The sequence below is a fragment of the Sus scrofa genome, chromosome 14, assembly GCF_054392235.1.
Source record: "Sus scrofa isolate SSC_HxYL_T2T_F1_AM1 chromosome 14, Sscrofa_HxYL_maternal_Yorkshire_Landrace_v2.0, whole genome shotgun sequence".
NCBI classification, from domain to species: Eukaryota; Metazoa; Chordata; class Mammalia; order Artiodactyla; family Suidae; genus Sus; species Sus scrofa.
The window spans coordinates 29,616,232-29,635,258 of NC_139396.1; the positions used below are offsets into that span (position 1 = coordinate 29,616,232).

General features: G+C 38.7%; 1 protein-coding gene and 1 long non-coding RNA gene across 16 annotated transcripts in view; one reads left to right on the forward strand and one right to left on the reverse strand.

Moving 5' to 3' along the window:
* The window catches only part of ADAM28 (ADAM metallopeptidase domain 28), a 64,837-nt gene that overhangs the window by 17,063 nt on the left and 28,747 nt on the right, over positions 1-19,027 (forward strand). For 12 of the 13 annotated variants that reach the window (XR_307326.4, XR_014828384.1, XR_014828383.1 and 9 more), the window contains exons 6-10: positions 1,082-1,271; positions 4,838-4,909; positions 6,075-6,146; positions 9,988-10,157; positions 13,682-13,766. Coding sequence is in view for 10 of the 13 variants with exons in the window: in XM_084997715.1 (XP_084853841.1) it covers positions 1,082-1,271; positions 4,838-4,909; positions 6,075-6,146; positions 9,988-10,157; positions 13,682-13,766 (589 nt within the window). In the remaining 3 variants the exon portion in view is untranslated. Of the gene's footprint in view, positions 1-1,081; positions 2,661-3,686; positions 4,910-6,074; positions 6,147-9,987; positions 10,158-13,681; positions 13,767-19,027 lie in introns of all 13 variants that reach the window. The other variant, XM_084997720.1, reaches the window with a different exon arrangement.
* Positions 1-19,027, reverse strand: part of LOC146396455 (uncharacterized) — a 548,277-nt gene that overhangs the window by 14,360 nt on the left and 514,890 nt on the right. Inside the window, exon 8 of one of the 3 annotated variants that reach the window (XR_014828388.1) lies at positions 10,643-11,791. The exons of the other annotated variants lie outside the window; for them this stretch is intronic. This is a non-coding gene — a long non-coding RNA (uncharacterized LOC146396455). Of the gene's footprint in view, positions 1-10,642; positions 11,792-19,027 lie in introns of those variants that run through there. 3 annotated transcript variants of the gene reach the window in all.

Genomic DNA, 19,027 nt, shown 5'->3' on the forward strand with positions numbered 1-19,027 from the left:
ATATCTGTGTATCTTGAGGAAATCGCAACCTTAATATGTTCCAAATCATACTAATGATATTCTCCTCAATACAGTATTTCTTCAGTGTTTCCTATTTCAGTGAATGAAATAGTCAACCAACCACTTGCCTAATCCAGAAACCTACATTCCTTGATGACATCTTGCCTCTCAAATACTCATTTTAAATCCATTAACAGGCCCTATTGCTAGTCTTCTTTTTTTTTTTTTCTTTTTCTTTTTCTTTTCAAGGGCAGGAGGTAAAAGGAAAAGAGCAGCAACTAATGAATAATAGGTCCTTCCTAAATAATGGTTACATGAATCTTAGCTCTGGGGTTCGGCAAAGAGAATTGAGAAGACATTGATAATATTCATTGATCATGTGCTTTATATATTATCTCCTTCAATCTTGCAACTATCCTACTAGGTCAGTATCATTATTCCCATTTTATGGGTAGAGAAACTGAGGTTATGTGCATTTAAGTCATAGACCAAGAATATTTTGTTTCTTTTTAGGGCTGAACCTTAGGCATATGGAAATTCCCAGGATAGGGGTTGAATCAGAGCTGCAGCTACTGGTCTATGCCACAGCCTCAGCAATGCCAGATCTGAGCAGCATCTGCCACCTACCCCACAGCTTGTGGCAACGCTGGATACTTAACCCACTGAGTGAGGCTGGGGATCAAACCCACATCCTTATGGATACTAGTCAGGTTTGTTACTGCTGAGCCACCAGGGGAACTTCCTAGATCAAGAATTTTAACCCTTATCTGTAAGACTCCAAAGTCTCTTTCATTGTCAGTGGACATTTCAAGAAGATGAGACATGGGAACTGGAAGAATACTGGACTGGACTGAGCTCTGACATTCTAGCACCAGCTCTGACATAGATTAGCTGAATGACTGCACTAGTCAATTCCATAAATTTAGGTAATCTCTAGGAGTCTTCTCAGCGGTAATATTTTAATATATTCTATTGCCAGGACCTTGGAATGCTTTGGCATTGGCAATGTTTTAGAGTTTACAAGTCTTTCATGTTCAAGACTGGAACGTTTTTAGGAAGCTTAAATTCTCATGTTTTTCAGGGGTTACTTCAGTCAGGGAGATCAAAGGTACTTCATTGAACCTTTAAGCCCCACAGCTCAGGATGAACAGGAACACGCACTCTTCAAGGATGAGCCCCAGGAACAGCAGACTAACAGTGACTGTGGGATGGATGACGTGTTATGGGCACATGGATTTCATCGGAATATGGTCCCGCCTGACTCCAGTCTGGTTGTATCCCTACTTTTATTTATTTATTATTTTATTTGCAATGCTCTCAAGTATCCTGTCATGGTTGCTCTGCGTTCCAGGCTTAGCAGCTGCAAAGGACTGAAACTTTACAGTCATTGTTGAAACTCGTAGGCTACAGAGACATTAAAACCTTATTGTGGAGTTCCTGTCATGGCTCAGTTGTTAACGAACCCAACTAGTATCCATGAGGATGTGGGTTCGATCCCTGGCCTCGATCAGTAGGTTAAGGATCAGCATTGTCCTGAGTTGTAGTGTAGGTCACAGACGCAGCTCAGATCTGGCATGGCTGTGGCTGTGGCTGTGGCGTAGGCTGGTAGCTACAGCTCAGATGCGACCTCTAAGCCTAGGAACTTCCACATGCAGTGGGCGCAGCCCTAAAAAAGACAAAAAAAGACCAAAAAAAAAACCCCACCTTATTGTACATTGATGATTTATTTATCTAATAAGTGCATATGGATCCACTATTATTAACAATAGAGTGCAAGGATGTGAAAAATGCATGGATACAATGCTGGTTCTCTAGAAGCAGACACCTTTCACAGTGTGACAACATACAACAGGGTGTAAAGTATTATTATGGCTTCAAGATAAGATATTCTGCTGCCTTTGTGAATGAACTCACTCAGCAAATCTTTGTTCAAGGACTGCCATTAATGCTAGGAATGTAGCAGCAGGCGAAATAAAGACAGGATCTGCCCACAGAACTTAGACCATTCTTACATACCTCAAATTCAGTTTCCAGTCACAGAAGAAAAGTGAGCATGGCTTGTGTCTGAAACTTCAAAGTGTATATACAATATCATTGTCATTATTACCTTCATTTGCTTCAGGATACACGTCACACCTTATCATCTCTTCTAAATGTTCTCAGCGTCTGTAAGCACTGGATGCAGTTGGTCTGAATAAGACCAATAGAATTTCTGTTGGGCTCAATTTTGCTGTAGGTTTAAATTCTACCAGGGTCATGATGCTTAAGAGTCCAGGAGAACCACTCTTGAGCTGTAGACTCCCATGAATGTTGATCTCGTGGTGCAGCTGGGGACAGACCCATGGTCTCTCTGTCTCAATTCTTTGGTAACCATGGCCAATCATTTTGCCTTCATGACCTCTTATTGTTGAGGTTTTCCTCCTACCTCACTCATGATACCCCACCTCAGTCCCTCCCACTGGTACCTCTCCTCTAGCTAACTAAATATTAGAGGTCCTCAGACCTCATTTAGCTCCGTTCTGGGTCCGGATCTTTACTTTATGTACACATTCTTCTTAGGTAATCTCACCCAATGAGATGTCTTATTTAAAAAGGAACTCTGGGAGTTCCCGTTGTGGCTCAGTGGTTAACGCATCCGACTAGGAACCATGAGGTTGCGGGTTTGATCCCTGGCCTTGCTCAGTGGGTTAAGGATCCAGTGTTGCCGTGAGCTGTGGTGTAGGTCTCGGACATGGCTCGGATCCTGCATTTCTGTGGCTGTGGTGTAGGCTGGCGGCTATAGTCTGATAGCCTGGGAACCTCCATATGCCACGGGTGCAGCCCTAAAAAGACCAAAAAAAAAAAAAAAAAAAAAAAAGGAACTCTGCGCTAATTACCATCCAATACATATCTTCAGCCTTGGCCTTTCCTCCAAATGCCAGTTAACTCCCTGCTTCATGCATGCAGTGATATGTCCAGTGTCACAAACAAATGTGGGCAAAACAGAACTACCAATTTCCAGCCCCCAAATAAAACCTGATTCTTCCTCATCCTCCTCTATCTCAGTTAACAGTCCCACCAGTCACCTCCTTCTCAGGCCCAAATTTAGAAACTCTCCTTGATTCCTCATTCCTTCATCCTTCTCCCCATGGTGTCCATCAGCGAGTGCCACCACATAGTCCAGATCTTTCATTTTGCTCCCCCTTCCCAGTACCACACGGCACCATCCATCTCACAGTAACCATGGCAGCAGACTCTGCCTGACTTTCCAACTCCCATTCCTGCCTCTGGAGAATCCATGCTACACAATAGATGGAGTGATTCTTTCATTCTAAATCACTTCATGTCACTTTTCTGTTTAAAACCCTCTAATGGCTTCTCGTTGCATTTAGTAAAAAATCTATACCACACTGACCCCGAGTTACAAACCCCTTTCTGATTAGGGCTCCACTTACCTCTCTAATCTCATCCCACTTTGTACTCCCCACCCACCGAGGACCTCCCCCAGTATGTGCTGACAAACACAAACTTTTTTTTCTTTACTTAACAGTATCAATTCAATTTAGAATCTTTATTTTTTTTTTTCCGCTTTTTAGGGCTGCACCTGCAGCATATGGAGGTTCCCAGGCTAGGGTTCAATTGGAGCTACAGACATAGCCACATGGGATCTGAACCATATCTGTGACCTACACCACAGCTCATGGCAGTGCCGGATCCTTAACCTACTGAGCGAGGCCAGCGATCCAACCTGTGTCCTTGTGGAGCCTCGTGGGATCCATTACTGCTGAACCACAATGGGAATTCCAGTGTATCTGCTACTTTTTAACTGGACAGTCTGAGATAGCCTGGGACCTGGGACCCTTTGCTACAGTTCTTACACCTACACAAATGTTTCCTCCAGCAGCAGAATACAAAGAAACAGTAAGGGATGAAATAACTTCATGCTTAGGCAGTGGGGGCAAATTGTGAGCAAGAAGATACAAACAGACCAAAACCCAGCTGCCACTTCTGAGATGCACGTGATCCCTGCACACAGCAAGACCACCAAGGGGTGGGTAGACCACCCAAACCATCCCTCCTGCCAGACCCAAGAGTCCCCCAACCCTTACCTCATTTAAGAGCCCAGCTCACCCCCTCCTCTGGGAGCAAGCAAAGGAAACTGTTACTCAGTTTTGCTCCCTTGTCCTGCAGTGTGAATCCCATTAAAATTTTGCCTGGATTCCTCCTTTGGCCTTTTATCAATTTCTAGCCCTTAAAGAGTCCAAGAATCTAGGTCAGTAAAAAATCTACTATGAAACAAGATTTTTGTTTTTTGTTTTGTTTTATGGAGAGAAAAGAATTGAAAATAAGGAAACTTCGAATGCGAGAGAGATCCAGCTCTATCTGAGAAGAAGAGCAGACTAGGTGCTATGGTTCTGGGCTTTGCACCTTTGGTAAAGGAGAGGTGATTCACTGTGATAGGAATAAAGGGCAATCAAACAAAAATAAAACCCTGGGAGGCTGTGAAAGTTAATGTGTCTCTATTTCATGACATGATAGTGGAGGAAGTCCATTGTTGAAAAAAATCTGAAGACTTCGATTTTATTTTAAGCACACTTTTAATTAGGCGTGTAATCCTTTACACTCCTGGGTGAAATAAAGGGGCCAGACTAAATATTACCAATGCTTCTCTACCTCTGACATTCTGGGCCTTGTCCTAGATGATTCTGGTTGGTCAGTTAGGCTCAACATAGTAATATTGTCTCACTTTATTCCCAGAGAGCAACCTGCTCTTATGAAATACTCATTACAAATTAAAGAAGGACTCTGGCAGAGAAAGATGTTGTTTTAGTAATTTGCCTTTTTATATTTATTACAGAATTCCAAAGACTGGAAAAGTTGGGAACGTAAGAAATACGTAGAATATTATTTGGTCCTGGATAATGGTGAGGTAATTATATCAGATAAATATGTCTTTTAAAATGTTATTCTAGGTGTTCCCATCATGGCTCAGTGGAAATGAAGCCAACTAGTATCCATGAGGATGTGGGTTTGATCCCAGGCCTCACTCAAGTGGGTTCAGGATCCGACACTGCCGTGAGCTGTGGTGTAGGTCACAGACTCAGCTTGGATCACTTGTTGCTGTGGCTGTGGTGTAGGCCAGTAGCTGTAGCTATAATTCAATTCCCCTCCTGGGAACTTCCAAATGCCATGGGCGTGGCCCTAAAAGGCCCCCCCCTTCAAAAAAAGTTATTCCATATCAATTTATGAGGTGATATTAAGTATATAAATGTTTTTAAAAATCATGAATATGAGGGGGTTTTTTTGTTGTTTTTTTTACAAATTGTTTGGAGCCTAAGAGATCTGACATAATTAGACGGATACAGTTTCACCTTTTAAGGAATGTATACCTAATATGATATGTATAAACTTATTTGTTTTTTCAGTATAATGCTTCTTTCTTATTGTCCTAAGAGCTCCAAATTTATTTTCCAATTAAATTTCTTTGTAACTTTGTCTTCTAAGAAATAGCTAAATCATTGATAAATTTTATGCTTATCAGCAAGTGGTAAATAAAAAGGATGAGTGAATAGAATCTTCTGAAAAAGACAATTTTTTGGTAATATTCATTACTAATTTTTCATAATAATGGATTTTGATATATTGATTGTTCTAAACCTGAGGTCCACACGTGTGATCTCAAAAGGACAAATTCTGTGTTATGATAACATGGATGAGTTAGTTAGTTCAGACCTGAAAGCTTTGGCCTCTCTTGTTACACTAAATTCATTTACTGCTCATATATTTTTAAATGAATAGATTATTCCTTGCACCCGCTCTGTACAGTTTAGCAAACCATGGTATTTAACTGAAAATATATTTGGAATAATTCCTTAGAGCTTTACACTGAGCTAGTATTTCAGGGGGCAAAACATCATATCTTCTCCCAAAGTGCTTTAATTTAGCTAGAAAAATAAAGTGCTCTGTTTCTAATATTTAAGTGTTAATCTTTATAATTGATCATTAATTACAGTGACAAGTAAGATAAAGTGATTTTTTAACCTAATTATATTCATTTCCATCAATATCTCTATTTTGTCTTGGTTGCTTTCTAGTTTATAAAGTATCATCAAGATCCAGAGGAAATAAGAAAGAGGGTGTTTGAGATGGTCAATTACATCAACATGGTATGATATATTTTATCAAGTGTAATTTTAAAAATTTGCTATGCTCTGTCTTTGAGTGTTTCTGTGAATACTCATGATGCAGGGAAGAAAATCCAATAGTCCTGACATTAATACTACTGGCTGGTTCTTGAAGGGCAACCACAACTTTGGCTACTTAATTGAACATTAATTTTACATGATAGAGAAGTGAATTACCTACCTGCCACACTATTCTCAGGTCCATGAAAGTATAGAGGGTGTTTCTTTCCCCAATAGTTTTTGTTTTTCTAAAACCCAGTAAGAAAATGTTGCCAAACAAATCCCAATAGAAAACCAATCTAAGGAAGAAAATTGAAAAACCAACCAACCAACAAACAAAAGAAGCCAAGCTCTGGTACTGTAGCATCTTTCAATGTATTATCTCATTTAATCCTCTAAACAACCCTAAAATATTATTAAACCTAATTAATAGCTAAGGAACTAGCTTCTGAGAAGCAAAGTAACTTGCCTAAGATCACAAAATTAATAAACAGTAGAGAAATAATTTGAACTTAGTTTGGTTAGACTTCCAAGCCTATTTGCATTATACAATTGGTTTTGTTGTTGTTGTTTTGTCTCTTTAGGGCCGCACCTGCAGCAGGTGGAGGTTCCCAGGCTAGGGGTCAAATCAGAGCTGTAGCTGCTGGCCTACACCACAGCAATGCAGGATCTGAGCAGTGTCTGCGACCCACACCACAGCTCATGGCAATGCTGATTCTTAATCCACTGAGCGAGGCCAGGAATTGAACCCACATCCTCGTGGATACTAGTCGGGTTCATTAACTGCTGAGCCACAGTGAGAACTCCTATTGTACAATTGTTGATTCTGTTCTTTAAACATGATTTTATTGTGTAATTTCCAAAAACTTTAAAAAATATATTTTTATATCCTTTCTGTTCAAATCATGTTAGTTTCTTGTTAGTTGAACATATGGTTAGCCTCTTTAGTTGAAATAGCTGAGTCACTTGTGGTCCTACAGATCCTCTAAGGAGAGAAAGAAAAGAAAGACAGATTCAATGACCTAGGGTGTGGCTTATCTCAGCACGAAGAGTATGCTGATCCCTCTTAAGGTACCCCAAGAACGGGCCATATTTGTTAAGCTCTGCTTTGTGCCAGGTACTTTTCTAGACGACACAAATAAAATGCAGAACAAAACTGACAAATGGCTCTTTTTTCAAAGAGTTCCCCTTCTTTTCAGGGAGTTAGCCTACTCATTCGAGGAGGCAAACATTCAAGCCAAACAAAGAATATGAAGATGCTGATAAAGAAAAAAAGGGGCAGATGTTGAGAGAGCGTGGAAGCTACATCAGATAGGAAAGGCATCCCTAATAAGGTAGCATTCAAGTAAAGCCCTGAAGGGAAGGAGAGAAGTCTGACTCTAAGGAGAGCAAATGACCTGAGGGCAGAACTTCACCTGCCTTGTTTGCAGAACAAGGGGGAGGCCGTTGCAGCTGGAATGCTGTGAACCAGGGCCAGGATGGGAGATGACATCTGAAGAGCCGCAGTGGCCAGAACCTCAAGACCCTGATGGGCCCATGTAAGGACCTGGTTATTCTCAATGAGAGAGGAAGACATTGGCAAGTCTGAGCTGAGGTGTGACATGTTCAGATCCCCATTCTTAAAAGACTGTCTTGACCATTGTGTTGAAATAAACTGAAGGAAAGCAAGGGCAGAGACAAGACCAGATAGGGGAATTGTGTCATCATTCAGGGGAAGAGATGATGGTGGCTTAAAAGAAGCAGTGGCACTGCTGTGACACTGCTTCGATTCAGGAACTTGAATGCCGAGGATGTGGCCAAAAAAAAAAAAAAAGAAAGAAAGAAAAATCAAGTTTCTCACCAGGAAGTTGCCTAGGAGAAAGCTTGTAACTCTGTCTTTCCCCCCCCAGCTTTACTGATACATAATTGACATATTAGATTGTGTAAATTTAACTGTTCAGTGTATTGATTTGATACATTTATATATTGCAAACCAGTTGAGCTAACTAACCTAATAGATTGGCTAACATTTCCATCACGTCACATGACTTTCATTTCTCTTCTCTGATGAGAGTATTAAAAACCTACTCTATCAGCAATTTTGAAGCATATAATATGCCGAGACCAACTCAGCAGGGTAGGGCTGAAGAACGGGTGCTGTGAAACTTAAGGAAAAAAGTTAACATAAAACAAGACACAGAGACATTTATCTTAAGCAAATGTGGGAACCGGAACTGGGGGACTCAAGGTCTCAGGGACCAAGAGCGCTGCCTCAAGAAACCACACTGCTTTTATTGTGCTCTTGAGGATGACGTCCAGTGAGGAGGGGGTTGTAGGTGCAGGATATAGGTTTTTTAAAATTATTTTAAAAGTCACATAACCGGTTGCTGATTAAGCTTTTATTCTGACCTTCGGGCATTTAATATTTATTAGCATTGAGAAAGCTTGGCATCAGCTATCTATGCATAGCATTCTAGAGAATCACCATTATGCTTCTGCAGATGGCGTGCCTATCTGCAGCAACCCAGTGTGCCTAGGTTTGCACCTCAGTTCTCCTTGCTAATGCAGATCCTGCTAACGACCCCTCATAAACCCCTTGCGGCCATGAGGCTCAGCTTCCTCTTATTCTTTAGAGGAACATATCATGCTGTGCAAACGACATGCCAATCTGTACAGGTCCAGCTTGCCTAGATCAACACATTTTGTCCTCATTCATAATGTGACCACATGAATAACTTATGCCTTTGGGCTTTTGTTCTTAAGCTTAAGTCATTTACCAGCACTGCGACTGTTTTTCAAGCAGGAAGATGGGTTAAAGTAAAGCAGGACAAGATGGAGTTTTCAGCAAAGAGGCTAAGAAAATATTGTAGAAACATGTCTTGTGACAATAATACAGTATTATTAACTATAATCACCATTCTGTACATTAAGTCCCCAGAACTTACTCATCTGATAACTAGAGTCATTACTCTTTGAGGAACATTGTGCAGTTTTATAAAATATAACAATTTATGGGTTTTTTTAGAGCGATTGTCTCATAGGCCTAACTCGTTATTTCTAAAGGTTACCCTATATGCATTGTAGATTATTTGGTTCAGTCCAGTTTTAAGCATTAGAGGATGACTTTATTGCAACTCACATATGCAGGACTTTTTCATGAAGCATGTTCCTTTTCTAATGTCCATATCAGCACTGAGTCAAGCTTGCTAATTCTGAAATATTATGACTCTGAGAAAATTACATAGCATTTGATGAACTACTGGCAGGAAATTACAGTATTTCTTGAGATTGCAAGCAGGAAACATTTGTTTCAATAGGCCCTTTGTTCAAAAACCAAAAACCAAAAACAAAAAACAAAAAAAGGAGTTTACAGGGAGTTCTGGTTGTGACACAGTGGAAATGAATCCAACTAGTATCCATGAGAATGCAGGCTCAATCCCTGGCCTCGCTCAGTGGGTTGAGGATCTGGTGTTGCCATGAGCTGTGATGTAGGTCACAGACACGGCTAGGATCCTGCATTGCTGTGGCTCTGGCATAGGCTGGCAGCTGCAGCCCCAATTCAACCCCTAGCCTGGGAGCTTCCATATGCCATATGCCACAGGTGTGGCCCTAAAAACAAAAACAAAAACAAAGGAGTTTATAGACCTGAACTATCTAAGGATGTCTGCCTTGCTTTGCTTACAGTTGGGGTTGTTAGCTTCTGCCAAAAGAGATGGTAACTTCCACTTCACAAGTAGGGGAAGAAGGTTTTTAGAAAGTTTTGAAAATCTAAATACACTGAAAATATTAAAAGATATTAGTACCGTTATGAGTTGTTGCTTTACCGTTTATTCTCTTTCAATAGCTTTATAAAAAGCTCAATACCCATGTGGCCTTAATTGGGATGGAAATCTGGAATGACAAGGATAAGATACATATAACCTCAAATGCAAGCTCCACCTTGGAAAATTTTTCTCAGTGGAGAGGGAATGTCCTCCTAAGAAGAAAGCCTCATGATGTTGCTCAGCTAATCACGTATGTATGGATTCTCCCCTTTGCACATTCTATGGTATTTAGCACAGACATTTTTCAAAACGTTGGCAAAGCAAGTGGTATCTCAGAGTACAGAGTAAGAGGAAGTGGTTTACACATAGCGTGTTAAATTTTTTTTTAAATAAGTCAATGAATTTTATTATATTTATAGTTGTACAACCATCATTACAACCTAATTTTAGAACATTTCCATCCCAAGTTTAAAAAATATTCATTTGGAGTGTATGTTGAATATGCTTTTACTTTTGTTCCAAGTTTTTTTCCTTTTTTTTTTTTTAAGAGAGAAGTTAATAATTTAGGAATGATTCATAAGAACTTGTTTGTTTTAACTGGGTATAGCAGAAAGGAAAGACAGGTTTAGATAATGGTGAGAGGGATTTAGAGTCAGTGTTTTAAAAGAACCAATTAACTTTACACACCAGTCAGGACAAAATTCTAGGCCAGAAGGAAAATTGAACATTGTATTCTTTTCTTTTTTTTTTTTTTAGGGCCACACCAGCAGCATATGGAAGTTCCCAGGCTAGGGATCCCATTGGAGCTACAGCTGCCAGCCTACACCACAGCCACAGCAACACCAGATCCGAACCACGTCTTCTACCTACACCACAGCTCACGGCAACGCCGGGTCCTTACCCGCTGAGCAAGGTCAGGGTCCGAACCCACAACCTCATGGCTCCTAGTCGGGATTTGTTTCTACTGTACCATGAAGGGAACTCCCTGAACATTGTATTCTAATCCTGTACTCCTACCATCCTGCTAAAATGACTAATTGGTGACTAATTTTTTAAAATAATAAGGCAAATAAATCTAACAGCTATAAAGGATACAAAAGTGCTGAGACTGTGCTTCAAGTAAATTCTACCGGAAATTTTACACTTGGAATCAGACTGTAATAAAGAGTGGCTTAAACTTACTTGAGTTTCACTTCCTTAGAAAACAGTGAGTGTCATGGGAAATAAGTGGTGTAGGCCCTGTCAGAATTAATTAATATTCTGTGCTGGTTATCTGTTACTGCATAACCTACCAGCCCACAACTTCCTGACTTAAAACAAATCTTCTTGCTTGGGATGCTGGTTGGTCATCTCTTTGTACAGATAGCTTTCGATGTGGCTAACTTGGACTTTCTCCAATACGACAGGCTCAGATTTCCAGACATCTTACGAGATGACTAACTTTCCCCAAAAGAAACATTCTAAGAGGCCCAGGAAAAAGCTTCCAGGCTTGTTAGGACTCAGTCTTAGAAATCACATGTGTCGCTTGTGATTCTCTTGGTTAAGAGCAAGTCATAGATAGATTCATCCAGCTTTAGGGAAGGATATGAATACTGCATAGCTGGCTCACTGGGAGTTATTTTCAAAGGACAGCTTCTGCAGTTCCTTAATTTGGAAAGAGAGTTCCAGACTCAAGGGCCCACCATAAGACATGTGCTCATTTTTTTTGGAGAGGTTTGGTGATTTCCCAGGGTCTCGTAGCTAGTGAGTGGTAAGGAAATTCAACTTTCATCAGGCTGGTTCCAGCACCAAGTTCAAATTGAAGTAGAATCCAGCACCAAGCTCAAATTGAAGATAAACTGTTGGTTCTACAGTTCAAGTCTGTCAAATGCTTTTTTGTTGACTCTGTGGAGAAGAAAATGTAGTTTTTCTACTTTGGTCTGTTGACATGGTAAATAACATTGAGTGAATTTCAGATGTTGAATCAATCATTTCTTCTTAATGAAGAAATAAGGTAGAGAGATATAAATCAGAGACAAGAGGCAGATGTGTAGATAAAAAATGGTTACCCAATATCAAGAGTAGATTTCCTGAATAGAACAGAAGAAACAGGATAAAAGGACTAAAAAGATATGATGGAAGGATGTAATCGTCATTTCACAAGTAAATTGAGAGTCTTACTAGTTACCTGACAAAATAACAAAATATACTTATACCGAGGCATAATGAGGTATGAACTTTAAAGCCCAAATGTACTTTCCACTGGAAAGAGAAACCAAAATAGTTGATTCCGTAATGGAGGAAGATTTTATTTTTAACAAATGAACTAGAAGTAAGACTTGAATCCACCAAAATATAGATTTAAGTCTAATTTTACCATGTAATTTTAAAAGAATAGAAATCTTTAAAATACCATGGATGATACAAAATATCATTTCAAAATAATAGATATTGAAAACTCCATAGGGAATGGAAATCTGGAGGAAGTTCTCCAATGCCTTCATTTTTCACGGCAAAATGAATACTCTTCATTCTTGATGTTGATGAGTGAGAAATATAAATTCAACTCCTTATGTAAATGTATCAACTAAGGAAAAATTTTAAGTGATACATATCTTGCAAATTTCTGGAGACCAACCAGGGCCAGGATCTTGAATAGATAGCAGAATAATGATAACCCAAAAAAAGCACATGGAATTATTACAAAATGAAAGAAAAACAAAATGAAACAAAACCAGAGTTCCTGTCATGGCTCAGCGGTTAACAAATCTGAGTAGCATCTATGAGGACCCAGGTTCGATTCCTGGCCCTGCTCAGTGGGTTAAGGACCTGGTGTTGCTGTGAGCTGTTGCAGACTTGGCTCAGATCCTGCATTGCTGTGGCTTTGCCATAGGCCGGCGGCCAGAGCTCCTATTCTGTCTCTAGTCTGGGAACCTCTATATGCTGCAGGTGCAGCTCTGAAAAAAAAAAAAGACAGAAATTAAAATTAAATTACTAAAGACCAAACATATTGTCTATGTAAATAAATGCAAGTGGTTTAAATTTCTCTCTTCCAAAGGACAAATATTTCTATTGGATATAAGTGCTTTAGTAACACAAATGCTTTCAGAATGGGCCCAAACTCCAAATCCAGCTGTAGCTGAAACAGTGCTGAAAGAGGAGTTCCCCATGTGGTGCAGGGGATTAAGAATCTGGCATTGTCTCTGAGGCACATGGGTTTGATTCTCCACCCAGTGTAGTGGGGTAAGGATCAGGCATTGCTGCAGCTGTGGCATAGGTTACAGTTGTGGCTCGGATCCCTGGCCCAGGAACTTCAATATCACGTGGGTGCAGCCCCAAACAATCAAACAAACAAACAAAAAATAGTGCTAAAAGAAAAGATATATAAAAATATATGATGAAAATATAAACACATGTGACAATACTAATATTAGAAGATATACATATTTAAAGGAAAAAAATATTAGAACAAAAAAATCCCTATATTTCCTGACAAGGGATGAATTCTACAATAAAAAATATAATAATTGTGAATGAGAGATTAAAACATTAGAAGTGATTACATCTAGATGTTTGGACTTAGTGGTAGGAGAACCATCATTCAAAACAAAACAAAAACGAACAAAACAAAAAAATCAAAACCACTTTGTGCAAAATTCAAAAACTCAAGGAAATATTTAAGAGTGATGTTTCACAGTGTGAGTTTCTCTGCTAATCAGTTAGGGTTCTGGATGAATTGTCTATAGAAAATATATTTAGAGTCATAAATTGCATTGATTTCTCTCTTTTTTGCAGGGCAAAAGGATTTTCTGGAACAACTGTGGGCCTTGCTTTCATGTCTACAATGTGCTCTCCTTATCATTCTGTTGGCCTTATTCAGGTTTGTTTAAAGATAAACTGTTGGTTCTACGGTTCAAGTCTGTCATATGCTCTTTTGTTGACTCCATAAAGAAGAAAATGTAGTTTTTCTACTTTGGTCTGTTGACATGGTAAATAACATTGAATGAGTTTCAAATGTTGAATCAATCATGCATGTCCAACATAAACCCAGCATGGTTATAATGTATTATCTTTTGTATACATTGCTGGATTTACCTTGTTAACATATATTGAGGATTTTTTCATCTATATTTATATGGAATATTAGTCTGTAGTTGTCTTTTCTTGTAACGTGTTTTTCAGGTTTTGTTATTAGGGCAAATATTGGAGTAAATCTGGCCATATAAAAATGTGTTTCCAACTCTTTCAGTTTTCTGGAATATTTGAGTAAAACTGTATTATTCCTTCCTAAAATGTTTGGTGCTACTCACCAGTAAAACTACATGGGCCCTGACATTTTTTGTGGAGAAGTTTTTAAATATATGTTCAATTTCTTCCACAGATATAGGACTTTTCAGGTTATTTACTTCTTGAATGAGACTTGGTAGTTTGTGCCTTCAAGAAAAGTCCATTTCATCTAAGTTGGCATAAATTTGTCAATGATAATACTTTACTATTCTTTCAATATCTGTAGAATGTGTAATTTTCCCTCTGTCATTCATATTAGTAATTCATGGGTCCCCCCCCACCCCTCGATCAGTCTGGCTAAGGGTATATCAATTTTATTGATCTCAATGAAGCAGTTTTCCTGGTTTCAATTTTATTTATTTTTGCTCTTGTCTTGATTATTGATTTTCTTCTGCTTTCTCTGTACTTAATTTGTTCTTTTTCTAGTTACTTGGGGAAGAATTTTAGATTATAAATTTGAGACTTTTCCTCTTTTCAAATATAATTATTTAATCCTATGAATTTCCTACTACACACTGCTTTAGCTGCATCCAAGATATTTGGATATGTGTGTTTTCACTTTCATTAAGTTAAAAATATTTCTTATTTTTTTATTTCTTTTTTGACTCATGTGTTATTTAGATGTGCATTGTAATAATTTCCATTATTGGTTTTTTAGTTTAATTCTGTTATTCCGTGAAGGACTGTGTATTCATTCGTTAGGGCTGGCACAGCAAAATACCACTGCCTCTGTGGCTTAAACAACAGAAATTTATTTTCTCACATTTCTGGAGGCTGGAAATTCAAGATCAATGCATAAGTGGCTTTAGTTTCTCCTGAGGTCTCGCTCCTTGGCTTGAAGGTAACCATCATTTTTTCTGTGTCTTCCCAGGCCATTTTCTGTGCACACATATCCGTGGTGTCTCTTTCTCTCCTCATAAGGATACCAGTCTTATTGGATTAGGGCACCACACTTATGACCTCATCTAACCATAATTACCCCTCTCCAAATACAGTCCCAGTGGGAGTTAGGGCTTCAATATAAGAATTAGTAGGCAGAACACCATTTAGTTCATAATAGATTGAGAATATACTTTGTAGAATTTAGATGTTTTAATTTTCTTGAGGTTTGTTCTTGTTCATTATTTCATATGAACTTGAAAAAGGATGTGTCTCTTGCTGTTATTGGAATGTTCTGTAGTTTTCATTTATGTCAAGTTGACTTATAGGGTTGTTCAGTTCTTTTGAATTATTTACAGAAAGAGAGTGTTTAAGTAACCAAGTATAATTGTAGATTTGTCTATTCTTCTTTCAGTCCTATAAATTTCACTCCATGTTTTTTGAAGCTCTATTGCAAAGTGAATACACAGATGGAACTGTTATATCTTTTTGGAGAATTGATCCATTTATCATATTATGTTCCTCTTTTTCCCTGAAATATTCCTGTTTTAAAGTCTACTTTGACCAAAATCAGTATATTCACTCCAACACTTTGTGGCTATAGCTTACTATAGATAGAATTGTTTTCTTATTTTTATTTTTAGCATATGTATTTCTTTACTTTTTTTTTTTTTTTTTGTCTTTTTGCCATTTCTTGGGCCGCTCCCACGGCATGTGGAGGTTCTCAAGCTAGGGGTCGAATCAGAGCTGTAGCCACCAGCCTATGCCGGAGCCATAGCAATGTGGGATCCGAGCCACGTCTGCAACCTACACCACAGTTCACAGCAACACCGGATCCTTAACCCACTGAGCGAGGCCAGGAATCGAACCCACAACCTCATGGTTCCTAGTTGGATTTGTTTACCACTGAGCCACAACAGGAACTCCCTGTATTTCTTTACATTTAAAGAAGGTTTCTTAGGCAGTATATACTTGGGTTTTATGTTTTATCATCTGACAAGATCTATCTTTTATTTGGTATGTTTAAATAATTTATATGTAATGTTATTATTGATATTGTATAAAATCTTTCATCTTGCTAGAGGTTTCCTATGCCATCTTATTTTTTCTGCCTGTTTTAGGATTGATATTTTATTTTATTTATTAAAGCATAGTTGATTTACAGTGTTGTACCAATTTCTGCTGCACAGCAAAGTGACCCAGTCATACACACATACACATTCTTTTTTTTTTTTTTTTGTCTTTTTGCCTTTTTCTAGGGCCACACCCACAGCATATATACATTCTTTGTCTCATATTATCTTCCATCATGTTCTTTCCCACGAGATTGGATATAGTTCCCTGTGGTATACAGAAGGATCCCATTGCTTATCCAGGATTAAGTATTTTAAAATTTTTCATTTATCTCCATTATTAATTTTTATTGATTTGTTTCTTTTTAATGGTTGCCCTGGGGTTTACACCTCTGATTGTGTGTTTTACCTTGAAATAGTATTAAACTATTTCACATGTGGCATAAGAACTTTTCAAAGCACACCTCTAAATACTCCCTTCTATTCTTTGTGCTATTTTTATCAAATGTTTAACTTCATCAACACTTAATACAAAACACATAGTTACTGATTTGTCTTTAAAAGTCATTTTTCAGTACAATTTAAAAAGAAAATGAAATTTCATTCAATTTTAAATTTAAAAAGTTATATTTTGTGCTTTTCTTTACTGGTGCTGACTTTGGTTGCATTTCCATTAGTCTTCATTTCTTTGCAGAGAAAAGAGCTTCTATCTGGCATAATATATTTTTCTCTTCCAGAATTTTTTAAATATTTCTTATAATATAGGTCTGCTGTCCATGAATTCTTTGTTTGTTTGTTTGTTTTCAGAAGATGACTTTGTTTCTTTTTCATTATTGCATATATATTTCACAGGATTTACAGTTCTGAGTGGATAGTGATTTTCTTTCAGCACTTTAAGTGATTTCACTGTCTGCTGCCGTTCCTAGTGAGATATCTGCTCTAAACTTTATTCCTCTGTCATGTGTGTGAGTTTTTTTTCCTATCTTAAGATTTTTTTCCTTTGTCCTTAATTTTCTTCAATTTGATTATAATTATAACCAAGTGATTTTTTTTAGGGGGGGGTGAAAGGCAATTTATCCTATTTGGTGTTCCTTGGTCCTGAGGCTTGTTATTTGTGATTAATTTTGGACAATTTTAGGCCATTATTTATTTAAATATTTCTTCTGTTCCATTCTCATCCTTTTTTCTTTCTAGGATTTTGATTATGTATGTGTACAATTATACTATATTGTCCTGCAACACTTTTTTTTTTTTTGTCTTTTTAGGGCCGCACCTGTGGCATATGGAGGTTCCCAGGCTAGGGGTCGAATTGGAGCTGCAGCTGCCGGCCTACGGCACAGCCACAGCAATGCCAGATCCGAGCTGCTTTTGTGACCTACACCATAGCTCATGGCAATACTGGATCCTTAACTCACTGAGCGAGGCCAGGGATGGAACCTGTGTCCTCATGGATACTAATCTGATTCATTTCTGGTGAGCCACAACAGGAACTCCTCCTGGGAACACTTTTATACTCAATTGTTTTGTTTTGTTTTTTCCTTTTGATCACTTTTTTTCACTTTATGTTACCATTTGGGTAATTTCTGTTCAACCATTAAGTCCACTGGTTCTTTCCTCAATTATTCTGGATCTATCTTTAAGCTGTAGAAGGCATTATTCATCTCCATTATTGTCTTTTCTTTTTTCGCTTTTTGCTTTTTCTAAGGCCACACCTGCTGCATATGGATGTTGCCAGGCTAGGGGTCTAATTGGAGCTACAGTCACTGGCCTGCACCACAGCCAAGCAATGCAAGATCCAAGCCACTTCTGCGACCTACACCGTAGCTCACCGCAACGCTGGATCCTTAACCCACTGATCGAGGCCAGCGATTGAACCTGAAACCTCATGGTTCCTAGTCAGGATTCGTTTCTGCTGCGCCACGACAGCAACTCCATGTTATTGTCTTTTTCAACAGTAGCATTTCCATTTGATTCTCTCAGTGGTGTCCAACTCTCTGCTGAAACTTTCCATTCATCTTGTATGATATTCATCGTTTCCACTAGAGATTTTTATCAATTTCTATCCATTAAAGAGTCCAAGAAGCCGGGTCAGTAACAAATCTACTATGAAACATGTTTTTTGTTTGTTTGATTTATGGAAACATGTTTGTTTGTTTTGTGGAGAGAAAGGAACTGAAAATAAGTGAATGTGAGAGAGAGAGAGATCCATCCCTATCTGAGAAGAAAAGAGCAGACTAGGTGCCGTGGCTCTGGGCTTTGCACCTTTGGTAAAGGAGAAGGAATTGGAGTTCCCGTCATGGCACAGTGGAAATGAATGACTAGGAACCATGAGGTTGAGGGTTCAGTCCCTGGCCTTGTTCAGTGGGTTGAGGATCCAGTGTTGCCATGAGCTGTAAGGTAGGTTGCAGACATGGCTTGGATCCACCATTGCTGTAGCTGTGGCATAGGCTGGCAGTTACAGCTCCGATTGAACCCTTAGCCTGGGAACCTCCATGTGCCACAGGTACAGCCCTAAAAAGACAAAACAAACAAACAAATAACACAACATCGGAGAGGGTATTCATAGTTATTTTAAAGTGTCTCTCTGATAGTTCTGACTTGTGTGTCATGTATGAGTCTGGTTCTATTTTGCTTGGGAATTTTTTTTCCCAGTGGTGGGGGTGCCTTAATATTTTTTACTGGAAGTCAGATATTTTGTGAAAGACAGTAATCTGAGGCAATTTTTTGGAAGTAGGGGCTGGAAATGATCACTCCTTTCCTTCTGCTAGGACTTGAGTGTGAGGGTTTGAATCAATCTAGGAAGAGTAGAGTTGGGTTTGGGGTTTTTTGGTTGCTATGGTGACTCTCAGTCCATCACAGACTCTGAGTGCCTTTCCCATTATTTGCATCTAGAATGAAGGCT